This window comes from Oncorhynchus nerka, linkage group LG10 (genome assembly GCF_034236695.1).
Source record: "Oncorhynchus nerka isolate Pitt River linkage group LG10, Oner_Uvic_2.0, whole genome shotgun sequence".
In the NCBI taxonomy this organism is placed as follows: domain Eukaryota; kingdom Metazoa; phylum Chordata; class Actinopteri; order Salmoniformes; family Salmonidae; genus Oncorhynchus; species Oncorhynchus nerka.
Genome location: NC_088405.1, coordinates 46878413 through 46894314, shown reverse-complemented (window position 1 = coordinate 46894314; position 15902 = coordinate 46878413). Strand labels below are relative to the sequence as shown.

The window sequence follows — 15902 nt, the reverse complement described above, 5'->3', positions numbered from 1 at the left end:
CAATAAATGTGTGTTTTGTTCAATAAGGTTCATCTTTATGTCCAAAAACCTCATTTGAAATTGGTGCGTTATGTTCAGAAATACATTGTCTCAAACAAACATCCGGTGAAAGTGCAGAGAACCACATCAAATTACAGAAATACTCATCATAAACATTGATAAAAGATACAAGTGTTAAACATACAATTAAAGATAAACTTATCCTTAATGCAACCGCTGTGTCAGATTTGACGTTTTACGTAAAAGCACACCATGCAATTATGTTAGGTCAGCGCCTAGCCACAGAAAACCATACAGCCATTTTCCAACCAAGGAGAGATGTCACAAAACTCAGAAATAGCATTATAAATATTCACTTACCTTACCGATCTTAATCGGAATGCACTCCCAGGAATCCCAGTTCCACAATAAATGTTTGTTTTGTTCGATAAAGTCCATCATTTATGTCCAAATACCTCATTTTTGTTTGTGCGTTTAGTCCAGTAATCCAAATGCACAATGCGCGGACACTAAGTCCAGACGAAAAGTCAAAAAAGTTACAATAACGTTCATAGAAACATGTCAAACGATGTATAGAATCAATCTTTAGGATGTTTTTATCATAAATCTTCAATAATATTCCAACCTGACAATTCCTTTGTCTTTAGAAATGAAAGGGAACGCAGCTCGCGCTCACAGCCGCGCGCGTGACTTAGCTCATGGCATTCTGCCAGACCCCCGATTCAAACAGCTCTTATTCGCTCCCCCTTCATAGTAGAAGCCTGAAACATGTTTTAAAGACTGTTGACATCTAGTGGAAGCCTTAGGAAGTGCAATATGACCCCATAGACACTGTATATCACTTGAAAAACTACAAACCTCAGATTTCCCACTTCCTGGTTGGATTTTTTTCTCAGGTTTTTGCCTGCCATATGAGTTATGTTATACTCAAAGACATCATTCAAACAGTTTTAGAAACTTCAGAGTGTTTTCTATTCAAATCTACTAATTATATGCATATTCTAGCTTTTGGCCCTGAGTAGCAGGCAGTTTACTCTGGGCACCTTATTCATCCAAGCTACTCAATACTGCTCCCCAGTCCCAAAGAAGTTCAAACTAACAGTGATTCAATAATCAATGCTTTTTGGGAATGCTACAAAGTCCAAAAGTTATGGGCGGCACTAGATAGTTGGTTGTCAGAAGTATTGCAATGTAAAGTTACTTTTAATCCGTCTGTCTGCATATTTCAAGACATGACATGAGCTGGACGATTCTCTTCTCATCACTCATCTTGAAAAAAAATGTATATTAAAAAAATGGACATCAATTAATCTGCCATCATGAACAAAATGTAAAAATCGAATGATTCATTATTAAAATAGCATGGGGGAAAAACTAATTGGTACAATTTAAAGCCATGTGGCAAACAATAATGCAGGCACTAGTGATGATGATGTAAGCATTTTTTTTCACCTTTATTTAACTAGGTAGGCCAGTTGAGAACAAGTTCTCATTTACAACTGCGACCTGGCCAAGATAAAGCTTGACAAAAACAACATCACAGAGTTACACATTGGATAAACAAACGTGCAGTCAATGACACACAAAAAAAAATGTACAGTGAGGTGCAGAACTGGGCAGAGGAGATGTAGTAGTTGTTTATGTGCGTCTGTAAATTGTTGTTTGTACGTGTGTGATTGTATTTGGTGTGGAAAAAATAAGACAAATAAATTAAAATAAAGAAATCGGCGGAGTCGAATGACAAAAGCGGGCCGGGCATGGGGAGACAATGATAGAACGTAGGTTCTTGTTATCTGTAAAAGCTATTGTAAGGGATTTAAAGAGACTTGGAGAGAGAGAGAGAGAGAGAGAGAGAGAGAGAGAGAGAAAGAGAGAGAGAGAGAGAGAAAGAGAGAAAGAGAGAAAGAGAGTGCAGTCCACAGATGGTAGTGTCATCAGGTTTAGCTAGCTCCTGGTCACTGAGTTGGAGTCCAGAGCCCAGTAAGGCAGCTAACACTTATGCTTATTTATGATGGGAAGGAAAGGACCAGACTTGACTACTCCTGGCTTGGTTCTCTCCTCCAGGAACCCAGCGCCATGGCTGACCTCTCAGTCACTTCCTCATGCTGTGACGTTCGTCTGTTGGTCCCCTGGATGTTTATTAATGATTGCTATCCCAGAAACAACGGAAGCAGTTATCACAGAACCTCGAAAGTGAACAATGAGAATCTACTGTATACTGCACAATACCTAACACCAACATTCATTGACAATACAGGACTGTTTTGCCAATTTCTTTTGAAATAATAATTGGCGACTTTGGGGGTGAAAATGGGGAATGGGGAGGAAAGAAGAGATCAAGGATCAGAGGAGGAAGAGGAAAGATGATGTCGTAGAGAGAGAATAAAATCAGAAGAATGGAGTGAATGGAGTGTATTTACAGCTTGTTGTTATGAGAGGATGTTGAGGTTAACCCTAAGCCTAAGAGATGAGGTGATGGAGGCTGACGGTGCAGGTTGATGTCATGGTTGACTCCTGATTGTAACTCCAGACTGTGTGTGTGTGTGTGTGTTCATGCGTGCCTGTGTGCGTCATCTAGACACAATGGATGAGACAGACAGAGCCACATCTCCTAGGCTCCACCACCATAACCTCTCTCGTATGGTCAACATATCCCAGGCAGTTTCCTGGAAAGCAACAGGATTCTGGATGCAGAGAATATGCTGTGAGCAACATGCATGGGGCTCATTCAAAAGTTCCATAAGCAAAGGCTGTGCTCAGGTATTTCAGAAGACTATTGGATTTTGGCATGTGGCCTCCTGGTTCGGATATCAAACTGTGTGGCTTGTGGCTTGGTCTTGTGGCTCCCTGTTTAACCATCTGAGACAGTCAGACAGATTTAGCCTACTGTAAGCAAGGGGAATACTGACACCTAGTGAAGGTAAAATAGAACTAGAGGGATATTTTACAGTTCTCCATTACCTTGTACAGTAAGTATATCAATAACGTGGGTGTTACACTGGTTTTAACGCAGAATGTCAACAGTGAGACATAGGTTGACTGAAATTAAAGCTCCTTAACCCGATGTTTATTTATCTTGCCCTGTCACCCTACCTCATCTCTCAGATCCAAAGGCCCATGAGTGATCCAATGACATTATTTATACTTAGGATTTATAAATAGGATGACACAACTGTATGAATGAAACAGCATAGCAACGGAGTGTGTACTGATCAGATCACCCACACAGCGGTAAACAGACAGATAAATGTAATGTTATTGTAAGCAGTATTGACTCCTCAACTGTTGGGTGTGGTCACTAAGCAAACATAATACCACTACAGGTGAGGTGACAGTTGCCTCTGACATCATCCCCAAGTGAGGAAACACAGGTAACTAACAGTAACACACCTTTGGGAAAAGGTGATGCTACAGTATTCTCAGTTGGATGACGACACCTATCTACCTGGTTTGGATAAACAGGTAGGTTGTTAGGCATTATTGTATTCTGTCAGGATCTGCCCTTAGCTTGGCTCCCCAACACAGCATCATGGAAGGATAGCAACACGTTGTCATCTGACTATAAAAACTTGGCAGATGAGTGATTGCCTTTAGGGGCAGAGTTTCCTGAACAAATCCGTCAATGAAAGTAATCAGCAGATGTCATCTACTGTATGTACCTGTATGTGCTCTATGACTGTCTTTACATCATAGAAATTAGTCAACCAACAGACAGCAATGACGGCTTTCTAATAATTTATCTTGCTCTAAATGAATGAATTAATGAGTGAACGAACAACTCATAAATCGTCAAATAAAATGAAATGTTATTTGCCACTTGAGCCGAATAAAAAGGGTGTAGACTTTACCGGGAAATGCTTGCTTACAAACTGTTCAAAGATGCAGAGTTAAAAAATAATAATAAAATTTAAAAAATATAGTAACACAAGGGGAATAAAATGCACAAGAATTGAGCCATTTACAGGGAGAACCAGTACCAAATCAATGTGCAGGGGCACGAGGTATGAGGTAGATACACTACATGAACAAAAGTATGTGGACACCTGCTTGTCGAAAAACATGGGCATTAATATGGTGTTGCCACTGCCCCTTTGCTGCTATAACAGCCTCCAGTCCTCTGGGAAGGCTTTCCACTAGTCTTTGGAAAGTTGCTGTGGAGACTTCCTTCCATTCAGCCACAAGAGCATTACTGAGGTCGGGCACTGACATTGGGCGATTAGGCCTGGCTCTCAAACGGCATTACAATTAATCAAAAAGGCGTTCGATGGGGTTGAGGTCAGGGGTCTGTGCAAGAAAGTCAAGTTCTTCCTAACTGATCTCTACAAACCATTTCTGTATGGGCCTCGCTTTGTGCAATGGGGCATTGTCATGATGAACAGGAAAGGGCCTTCCCCAAACTGTTGCCACAAAGTTGGAAGCCTAGAATATCATTGTTGCTGTAAGGTTAAGATCTTCCCTTCACTGGAACTAAAGGGCCTAACCCAAATGATAAAAAAGCCCCAGACCATTATGCCTCATCCACCAAACTTTACAGTTGGCAATATGCATCTGGGCAGGTAGCGTTCTCCTGGCATCCGCCAAACCCAGATTAGTCCGTCTGACTGTCAGATCGTGAAGCGTGATTCTTTACTCCAGAGAAGGCGTTTCCACTGCTCCAATGGCGGCAAGCTTTACACCACTCAGCTGACGCTTAGCATTGTGCATGGTGATCTTAGGCTTGTGTGCGGCTGTTCGGCCATGGAAACCTATTTCATAAAGCTCCCGACAAACAGTTATTGTGCTGACATTGCTTCCAGAGGCAGTTTGGAACTCGGTAGTAAGTGTATCAAACGAAGACAGGCGATTTTTACGCGCTTTCAGCACTCTGCGATCGCGTTCTGTGAGAGTATGTGGCCTACCACTTTGTGGCTGAGCCGTTGTTGCTCCTAGATGTTTCCACTTCACAATAACAGTACTTACAGTTGACTGGGCAGCTTTAGCAGGGCAGAAATTTGACGAACTGACTTGTTGGAAAGGTGGCATCCTATGACGATGCCACATTGAAAGTCACTGAGTTCTTCAGTACGGGCCATTCTACTGCCAATGTTTGTCTATGAGTGAGAGTGTCAATGTAGTGTGTGTGAGTGAGTTTCTATATACTGTGTATATATATAGGAGTGTGAGTGTGCATAGAGTCAGTGGAAGATAGACCCAGTGCAGATAGTCCGGGTAACCATTTAATGAACTATTTAGCAGTCTTATGGCTTGGGGGTAGAAGCTGTCTCGGAGCCAGTTGGTCAAAGAGCTGATGTTTCGTAAATATATGGTTCTTACAGCCGTCTAACCTGCTGTTTTGTTGATTTTGACTAATATATCTCCATGGTCATCTAGTTTAGTGGTGATATACTGTAGGTCGAATAAGAATTCCTTAGTATATTGAATCCTGAGCAGTGATTGGCCCAGTGCCAGGAAGGAGAGAACAGTGATTCACCCGTAGCCAGGAAGGAGTCAGGATGGGATTTCCTGTTGGCTCCTTTGTAGTGTCAGACAGATACAGGGCCCAGTGTGCCTCGGGTGTCAGTCCTGCAGTGTCTACAGTACCCCACCTGCTATTAGACCAAGGCCAAACAGTAGCCTGCACTATAGGCCAGACAGTACTCTCAGTACCCTCCACTGATTAAAAGAGACTAGAGAAGAGATGGCACTGACATTGACTGAGAATATCATTTTGTAGGTCTATTGAGGCTGTTTTTTAATCAGGGATCCATTTATGTGGGCTTTAGAAGTAATAAGGGTCCTTTGTTTCTGAAATTAGTTTTTTCATGATAAAAAAATAGGCTAAAGGCACAGATACTTTACATCCTGTGGATTGACTATCAGAGGATGTCTCGTTCTGATATGTGAATGAGTGTCAGATGCCTGTGCTGTTGGTGGCCTTAATTAAAGATGGATGCTGCAATGTTAGGGACTTTTTGGTCAGTTTTCCAAAATGATTAACTGGTCTGTCTCCATCCTTCTCTCATTCTATGTTCTAGGATGCTCTTTGGTCTCTCCTCTTGTTGTTTGTCTCTTTACGATGTCAGTCACAACCATCCCTCTCTCTCTCCCTCTGATGACATCCCTCTTTTGAAGAAGGGGAAATGTTTGAAGCCACTGCTACTCCTTGATAAGAAGTTGAAATTCCACTGCAACAAGAAAAGGTCCTAAAACACAAAAAGTTACATTTTCTCTCTGCCATCAACACTCTCTCACACCTGAGCTAAGCCCACATCACAACACAAATCACCTCTCCTCAAGAATTCAAAGTCCATTTTGAAGTCAAAGACCACGGCCAGGTGAGAAAGGAATCAATTCATTATTCATCTTTTGAAACCATTTAGTTTAAACCCATGTAATTTTGTGCCCCAAAGACAAACTACAAAACCATGATCAAATTAACTATAAAGAGAGTTTGATGTCACAGGTTCATCTGTTGTGTTCTGCTGCCAGCCAGCCTCTCTTAAACCTCAAAGGCTGCCCGGCATGTCGTAGGTGTAGACCATGTCACACTGCCTCCGCTCCCTCTGCCCACTTCCTCCTCGCTCCGATAGCCATCGACACACAGAGCCTGCGGGCCTAGTTTAGTGCTCCTTCCTGTATTTAATTAAGAGTGCTGACAGGTCAGGAGCGTGAACGTCCTCATGCGCCTCCTCCTGCCGTCCTCCTCCTCTCAGCTGCCCGGGACGCGGGTGGCTGCGTGTCAAAGTCCACTTTGTTCACCCACCATATTGGATCTGCCATGAAGCATCCTGAGCCAATGCCTGTCCCTACTGACCTGAGAAATTGTCTATAGAATAAAGTCAATGAAGACCAAGTCCTGCAATGACTGTTGCTTGTGCCTACCTGTGTCTCTCGGTCTGTCTGCCTGCCATAGAAAGAACTGGAGCAAAGATAAGGTCAAGTTGTGCTATTAATACTGTACTGTTATTTTGAACGAGATGCTATCTCTGATCGATGACTCCCACCTAACTGTCTGAACGCAACTGCACTTGTTGATGTACCACTCAGACAATAACGAACACCCAGCGCCTTAGGCTATACTCCACTCTGTCAGGCCATCTCTAACCCACAGGCCTCTACCCCCCACATCAACCATGACCCAATTACATTGGGTACAAAACATATTAACAAACATGCACAAGTTTGAGGTGCCCAGGCTCCATTGATATTGAGTCTGTTCAATGTTTGCTTCTTCTGCAAACCAGCAGACAGTGGCCACTGGCCTTTGTAGCTCTGTGTTGCCAGAGAGAGATAAAGAGGGCACTGCGTTATCAAACTGTACACACAGAGCATGGGCAGGGGGTTTCTCTCTAGGAGAGGGTGGAGTTAGTTAGCCTGATTATAATGTTCCCATGAAAACAGAAATGCAGCTTGAAACTATAATGATTCACTAAGCCTGGCTATTTCCATTTCTGTGGAAAGAGATGGTGCTTTCTACATAGGCTCCCCTGCAGGGGGTTACAAAAGCGGTTAGTTGGGCGGCAGGTCATTTAGTGGTTAGAGTGTTGGGCCAATAACCGAAAAGTTGTTGGATTAGCAGTGCACGCTGGTTAGCAGTGCACGCTAACCAAAGTTGCCAGGTGCACAGTGTTTCCTCCGACACATTGGTGCGGCTGGCTTCCGTGTTGGATGCGCGCTGTGTTAAGAAGCAGTGTGGCTTGGTTGGGTTGTGTATCGGAGGACGCATGACTTTCAACCTTCATCTCTCCTGAACCCGTACGGGAGTTGTAGCGATGAGACAAGATAGTAGCTACTAAACAATTGGATACCACAAAAAAGGGGTAAAAAAATAGAAAATAAAATATACATGCATTTTAGAAGACAACATTTTAACCCAAGCGAATTACAGTTTGACATAATAAAAGACTTTTACAGGACTTTTACCAGAGATTCATATTGGACAACTGTTTAATCCCCTACCCAGTGTGGGGTCATCAGGTCTACCCACATACAGCCGTTTGAGTCCTGGGAAAACCCCCTCTACTAGAACAAGTTGGCTTTGTGAGATATACTGTAGCTTGACAGGTGAACAAGCCTGACTTTTCAGTTAGGGCTTAAAAAAAAAGAAAATGATGTTGTAGTATTCATCATCAAAAGTTGTTGCCCTCCTCTTTCTCTTACCGATCTCATCTTCTTCCTCATCATCAACACCATCATCTCCACCATCACAATTCCCAAAACACATCCCCCTGCATCAGTACGATGGGAAAGGTAGGTTCTCTCTGTCTAATCTGGAATAATGATGCAAATGATTTTTTTTTAAACGTCCAGCCAATAATTTGCATTTACACAAAGCAAAAGACTGCCTCAGAGGCACTTCAATGACTGGGTTATCACATCTGAACTTCTATAGGACTGGCACAGAGTTAGATTGTAAGGGGTTGAAGTTTGGTATCATGAACACTGTTCACTTCAACTCCTGGATACATTAAGAGAATACCCTTTAAGATCCTTGTGTGGATAACTAGGCCTACAAGATGGAAGCAGGTACGCTCATGGAGGGTACGGTACAGTATATTTTCTCATGTTTCATCTCAACATGGAAAGGCCTTTGTGCAAAACATCTTCAAACAAGAATTGTTTATGTTTAGTGGCCGTATAAAAGAGCCTGGCTAAGTCCTTATTATAGATTCAATTGACGTTGACCTAATTGATGTTAGGTTACAACTGAGGAAAAACAACATGTATGTTTTGTGTCCTGATGGATTAGCCTATGGCATTTGTTCAATGCCTTAAAATCTTTTGCTTAAGGTAGGTAGTTTAGCATATTATAGTACTGGTATCTGGTAACTTTGAAGTTTAAGCCACTAGGGCTCAACTGAATAAATCAAAATGACATTTTCCATGTCAATATTTAATTTATTTCTCAATTTCTTGACATCCACTTTTTTATGGATGTGTAACATTTCTGAGTAGCAAGAAATAGCCTACCATTTCTTAGAATGACTGCTGACATCACTGTTATATCATTGATGTACGGCCTAGTACATCACTGGGGCCAAGCTTCCTGCCATCCAGGACCGATATACTAGACTGTGTCAGAGGAAAGCCCCAAAAATTGTCAAAGTCTCCCAAGTCATAGACTGTTCTCTCTGCTACCGCACGGCATTCGGTACCAGAGCGCCAAATCTAGGACCAACATGCTCCTTAACAGCTTCTACCCTCAGTTATAAGACTGCTGAACAATTAATCAAATGGCCACCCGAACTATTTACATTGACCCCCCCCCCCCCCATTTGTTTTTATACTGCTGCTCCTCTCTGTTTATTATCTATGCATAGTCACTTCACCCCTACCTACCTCGACTAACCTGTACCCCCGCACATAGACTCGGTACCAGTACCCCCTGTAATCTAGCTTCGTTATTGATATTTAATTGTGTTACTTTTTATTATTATTTCATTTGGTAAATATTTTCTTAACTCTTTCTTGAACTGCACTGTTGGTTAAGGATTTGTAAGTAAGCACTTCACAGTAAGGTTGTATTCGGCGCATCTGACAAATAAAGTTTAATTTGAATTTGTTTAGGCGTATCTTGCATCTTCTAGACTGTATTATCTAACATGATTTTATCTGAAATTAAATCATATGACAGGGTGGGTTCCATCTAACTTCTCCCATGATCTCATGGTATGGAAACTAGAACATCACAAGGGATGAAAGAAATCAGATTGGACAATGCCAATGCACGTTGTAGCCATTGTTAATATAATATCTCAAATAGGGACTTTCTGTATCATATCCTTTCTTTTGACAGTCCTGAGGAAAATATGCTGCCAAAAAAAGTATTACTTTGTCCCGCAGCTCTTGCATAATTATTACATTTGGAGCTACTAGACTGAGCAGATTTTCCTTTTCATTTGATTGTACAATGTGTCTAGGGAGAGAGAGAATATCCTGCCTGTAGGCTACTAATATATTGACCAATACATACAGGTCAAATGTTTAATAACATTATCATAACAATGATCACTATTTATATTCTCTGGATAAACAGGTTATGACTCTCCCGTGGTTTCTTTGCAGAATACTCCAAAAGAGTGTACCAGGGTGTCAGGGTCAAACACACTGTCAAAGACCTTCTGGCAGAGAAGAGGCAGAGACAGACAAGTGTTCCCAGGTTCAACGTGAGTTTACTTTTCAGGCTTGTCCTCTTTTGCTCCCATCCATTTTCTCTGTTTCGGTCTTTCGCTCCCTAGTCGCCTCTCAGATTATTTACATTCTGTATCGTCTTTCTTTCAATTAAACAATCAACGCGACCACCATCGACCACACAAAGGAAATACCCATGGAGAGAGTGTGTGAGAGAGTGAAAGTGTGTGCTCCCAAGAGGCTTCGGTTGACAGTAGGCTACATCCCTGCTGGGCTTTCTGTGGTAGCACTAGCAGGTCACCTATCAGAATCCTGAAATCAGACACACCTGCCAATGCTACTAGCCTTCTCCCCAGCAGATCATTTCAGACAAGCAAGCCATTGTTGGGCCCCAGGCAGTTAAGCTGAGGTTAGGCCATCTCTAAACCCAGGCCTAGATCAAACAGGGAAAGACAACAAGCTCCTTTCATCAGTCACCACCAAATCATAAAATGGCTGCTTGTTTTCAGTTGGGGACAGGTCAGTCTGATGACTGATCACAAAGAGCTCGACTCTTTTTCATTAACTCTCAATGGGAATGGGGACTGTTTAAATAAACTGATGTATTATCAATTGACATATATTTGTATTCTCATAGATATGGTTGGTCATTGTTGGCTGGCTGAAAAGCTTGGTTCACGCACCTCTATGAAAATAGAATGCAGATATATGGTTGGTCATTGTTGGCTGCCTGAAAAGCTTGGTTCACATGTGCGTCTTATGACAGTTTATGTGAAACCATTTCAAATGGTTCATGCAGCAGAGCATGAGGGAATTTACCTAGTTCTGCTATTACCCTGTAATCATTACCGTCCAAACAGTTGAGAATAATAACAAAACCTGTGTGAAGGAGAATTTTGGTGGTGATTTGAATAAAATGGACTAAACTGGAAGGACAACTGATTTATTCTAAACGGAATGATAGACTGGGTTCATTTTGCCCGTGCATTGCTACTCAGAGTAATTGGAAAATACAAGTCCATTTAACGCTCATATATTTTTCACTGGTCAAGTGTTTAGATAGGTATGGTATAATTAAATAAACCAGTCCAACTCTGCAGGTGTGATGTCTTCTCAGCCATCAGGCCCAGTCAGTATTGGCTCTGTATTCTGTCTGTGCTGTAGTATACTAGTTTGTGTATCAAACACGTTTATTTATAAAGTCATTTTTACATCAGCAGATGTCACAAATGGTTTATACAGAAACCAAGCCTAAAACCCCAAAGAGCAAGCAACGTGTACTCACTAGGGAAATGGCACTTGGAGGGGGTAGGGCACATCCCAATGGCGAATTGGCAAATTACATTCAAATTTTTACCCACAACATTTGCCTGCCTGCCCTCCGTTCAGCCTACCTTCCCTCCCCCTCGGTCTCACTCAGTCTCTCCCATTCTCTCTCATGCTCATTGCTTACTTCCTCTCACTCTGTCTCACCGGAATTGTGCTTGATCCAAGTTCAGTGCACTGTTTTGCATAATGCGCGCACACACACACACACACAAGTGGTGCCAGTGTGGTAGGTAGTACTCATCAGTCTCTGTCTCACCAGCAGGCTGGGACAAGTAATTCCCAGGCAGCCTTTGTGCAGATGCCAGGTGAGTCTATTGCTGGAGCCTATTGTAATACTCACTATGGCTGAAGCTTTTACAACAGCATACAGTATGTGGGGTTAATATGTAAATATACCTGCTCCTATTTAGCTCAATTGGTAAGAACATGGCGCTAGCAACGCCAGGGTCATGGGTTCAAGTCTGGCTGGGATCACATATACTAAAATGTATGGACACACAGTAATTTAAGTCTCTTTGGATAAAAGTATCTTCTAAATGTTATATATTATGGGGGGGGGGGGGGTTCCACTGTTACACTGGAAGCTTCACCTCTAGACTCTTTCTACAGGATCCCATATGCTTCCTGGTTACTATAGCATGAGGAGGCCCCCCTACCTGACTGACTCAGACTTCAGCCCGTCCACTAAACAGTACTCCTCAGATCCCTACAGCTCAGCCCTGGGGGGAAAGGCCCTTTCCTTCGACCACACCTCCACTTACCCTGCCTATATTGACAGCTACTATACACCCGAGTCATTTGGGGACTACCGTGGTGCCACAGCCTTCTCTACCAGCGGAGGATCCCTCTTCCCCACCTCGTCTCTACCTCATCTGCTACCACCTCTCCCTGGGGAATCATCAAATCTCCTCCTGGTACAAACACATTTCACCTTAACTGCTATGGAGACCGTTTCAAAAATAATACAGAGACAGAGAGTCTTCCTTTAGTGTGTCACAGTACATTTGAGCTGCTGTCTTATAAAACGTAAAGGTCTCCCTTTACGGTCAAGTCAAGTGTAAGACCTTTAAGTTGTAAAAGACACCAGTCAGTCCTCAAATGCTTCTCCATTACTTTCATATTTGTTTTATCATCACAACTTCTGAGTATTATGTGAATACAGTAGATCTGTGTTGCTCTCTTAACCTTCCCCTCACTGTTCTCATATGTCTTCCCTCAAAAGAGAGACTCTTGGGAGCAGTCTGACGGACACTCAGTGAGCCAGGATGAGGTCCCAGTGCCCACCACAGCCACCTCTGGCCTGGCTTCACCTGACACTGACAGCCCCTCCCTCTATCGGCTGATACCTGGCCGTAGTGGAGGATCCACCCTGTCCGGCTCCCAGCCCTACTCTCTACACCCCCTGGAAGAGGTGCACTACCCTGGTGCCTCGTACAGCCCCTCATCCAGCTACCCCTCCAGTTACACATATTTGACATCCCCGGGGGAGACTTCAGGGGTCAAGGTATCACCTGTGCCCTCAGAGGACCCTGGCAGTGTAGCCGTCACCCTCAGTGATGCCTCGTGGGCCAAGGATGACGGGACTGGCTCTTGGTTGCCATATGAACCCAGGAAGGCCTATTGATACGCATGGACACTGACTGAGACACAAACTGACATGTTGTTGTGGACATTAATGGATAGCTACAGTACAGTTCATTTCAGAGTCACTACCACAGAGAATGTGGCTGAATGTGGATGTGGGTTTGTTATACAATATAATGATATACTTTGTATTCCGTTTGACCTGTATATAAACATTTAATTGTGCAAATGATAAAATACAGATATAAATCTTTGATTGGGACATATGTGTCTGTGTTTTATAACTCTCTCTGTCTGTGTGTGTGTGTGTGTGTGTGTGTGTGTGTGTGTGTGTGTGTGTGTGTGTGTGTGTGTGTGTGTGTGTGTGTGTGTGTGTGTGTGTATAACCATTTAAAAACATTATTCAAGAAGCTAGTATGAAAATGCACCATTAGGCCTACCTCTTTTGGGAGCATTGTAACTACATGGATGAGACAATAGAGGTCGCCTTAGACCAGGAAAAAGCTTCTCTTTTTGAGATGCATATTTGAATATTCAAATGCATACCCCACAATCATTGTTAATCGTTCTGACGACAAGGTTGTACACTGTGTATATATAGGAATCACAAAACGCAGAAGTAAATACAGAATAAATACAACGGACCTGTATTTCTGGTTCACGTCTTAGCCACGTTTGGAGGTCCTACCTCGTGTTTCGTTTGTTTCCATTGAGTGAGTTGATCCAGCACCTTGCCGCTGTCCACTGACTGAATCCTCTACCTGATCGGCTTTGCACTGCATTCTTCTCAGTTTTGTGTCTCCAAGCAAAATGTCGGGTGGTGAGTTATTTTATATTTTGATAACTGTGTATTGGTTGGCTGAAAAAGCATCAGCAAGTAAGTAAGTGAAATAAAATAAGTTGAGGACGTTGTTATTCTCATGCTTAAACTCATGTAAATGGACCATTGGCAGGAAATTACTGAAGTGTAGCCTAATGTTAAGATTCGGTCGACAATAAGGCTGGCGGCATATTCACCAATTAAGGATTTAAGTGCGCAAAAAAAGAAACTACGCACATTGCGTAAAATGGATAGGCTATCAAACTTCAGCACCTGCGTAAATGCATGTGTGAGAGGGCCGCGGGAAAAGCCATTTCCTATGTATAAATCTACTAATTTCCTTGACACAGAAAAGCCAAAGGTCTACGAAGGTGTTCGGGTGAAGATCACCGTAAAGGAATTGCTGGAAAAGCGCAGAGCTCGTCAAATGAAATTGTCATCGGTAAGCTGAGATCCTTCGTTCCAAAACCAGAGAAAGAACACACATGCTCGCTCTCGCCATCATCATCATTTCCACTTTAAATAACTTTGCAAAAAAGTAACGTGCAGTAAAATACGATAAGATAAACTTCACAACGCACCTTTACTATGTGGTATTTTTAAACATACGATTTTGTGTAAAATAACACATTTTTGATATCTTACAGGAATGTGCAAACTCTTGGTATCAAGATGCTGTTGCCACACCTTCCTTAAGTCTGGTGCCAGAGCCAAGTGCACAACCCTGGCCCTGTGAGGACAACCCCAGTGACTATGGGACAGAGTGTCTCTCATTATACAGTGATAACTTCAGCTCGGCTCAACAGACTGAACCTGCAGCATACAGTGAACCCTGCAACTACACTCATCAACAGCCCTGGTCCCTTGGACTTATATTGCACAAGGACTATAGGGGACGACAGGTACGCATAATGGCCATTCACACAGTGATATACTTTAGCTTCCTCCCTTGTTTTTTTCCCCCTTCTTAAATGCTTATGTGGTGGATCTATCGCTAATTCCCTCTGTTCTAGCTGTAGGCTAATTGATTATCTTCCTAGATGTCTAGGACTGTTAAATAGCCTATTTGAATGTTCCCAAGTCTTGAATATCCCTTTCAGAATGTGGCGCCTTGAAAGCGCCTTGGCTAAGGCATATTTGGTTGTCTGAAAGGACACACTACGACTTTTTAAATGCTGCAGCGAAGACTTCTCTGGAAATAGTGTAGTTTCGAAGCGCCACCGAACAGGGGTGTAAACGTGTCTGGGAAGGAATGATGCTTCTGAAGGGGGTCTAACGTCCATCAAGGCATCCAGCACTGTCAATCAAATTATATTGAGCTGTCTGCATGTTGCCTGCGTGCAGACCACTATCCTAAGATAATTACTTTGAAATTCGTTAAATACAATGACTTTCCAATACATTTAGTAAGAAAGAAAACACATATCTACCTTACCATAAAAAAAACAGAAAGGCAACACAATAGCACATCAATATGTAAGGTTTATTGTTGTCGTGGATACAATCCCGAACATTCTATGAGGAGCAGAATTCTACAGTCTAAAAAGGTACAGAGGCTTCTGATGCGGCCCTTTTTGTAATTGATTCATTTTCGCTATTGTGCATGAAAAGGGTACAATTGGATGCATATTCTCTTGAACATCATCTTTTCATGTTTTGTTGCAGGCCTCCTGGTCCTCATTAGAGACTTGGACTCCGGCCTGCACACCAGAGAAAATTAATCCTTTGGACACCCATCATCTCCCCTCCTCACTACAAGAATACTCAGACCCTGTGGATCCCACTTACATATCTCTTAATACAAATGTCACTCAATATGATACCTCTGTGTACTCAAACCCTACTGAATCGACCTCTACAATACAGTGGATGCCCTGACCTAAGTAGCACAGGTTATTATGGGTCAACTTTGGACAACTGTTATTATAAATGGCAAATGTCAAGCATGAGTCATGTTTAAATACAGAGTTTCTGGAGGGTGGCGGGGAGATGGTGGCTGGCTGGGCGCACTCTGTTCTGTTTCCCATCTGGAGATCAACCTGAGGTTTAGGGCTGGCAG

At 42.6% G+C, this 15902-nt stretch overlaps 2 protein-coding genes across 3 annotated transcripts; both read left to right on the top strand.

Moving 5' to 3' along the window:
- The first annotated feature begins 8259 nt into the window (after nt 1–8259).
- pou2af2 (POU class 2 homeobox associating factor 2) lies at nt 8260–13279 on the top strand. Of its 2 annotated transcripts, none has more exons than XM_029671969.2 (5): nt 8260–8520; nt 10045–10145; nt 11699–11744; nt 12049–12353; nt 12662–13279. In XM_029671969.2, the coding sequence occupies exons 1-5, from the start codon at nt 8496–8498 to the stop codon at nt 13061–13063; spliced, it is 879 nt and encodes a 292-aa protein (XP_029527829.1). In that variant the 5' UTR covers nt 8260–8495; the 3' UTR covers nt 13064–13279. The 2 variants fall into 2 exon arrangements, with proteins under 2 accessions (XP_029527829.1, XP_029527830.1); XM_029671970.2 differs by having other exon boundaries at nt 8262–8520; nt 11702–11744.
- A 286-nt stretch (nt 13280–13565) lies between these two features.
- LOC115135402 (POU class 2 homeobox associating factor 3-like) lies at nt 13566–15721 on the top strand. Its single transcript, XM_029670071.2, has 4 exons — nt 13566–13843; nt 14194–14285; nt 14491–14745; nt 15509–15721. Exons 1-4 carry the CDS (start codon nt 13834–13836, stop codon nt 15719–15721), a joined length of 570 nt encoding a protein of 189 aa, XP_029525931.1. The 5' UTR covers nt 13566–13833.
- The last annotated feature ends 181 nt before the right edge of the window (nt 15722–15902 follow it).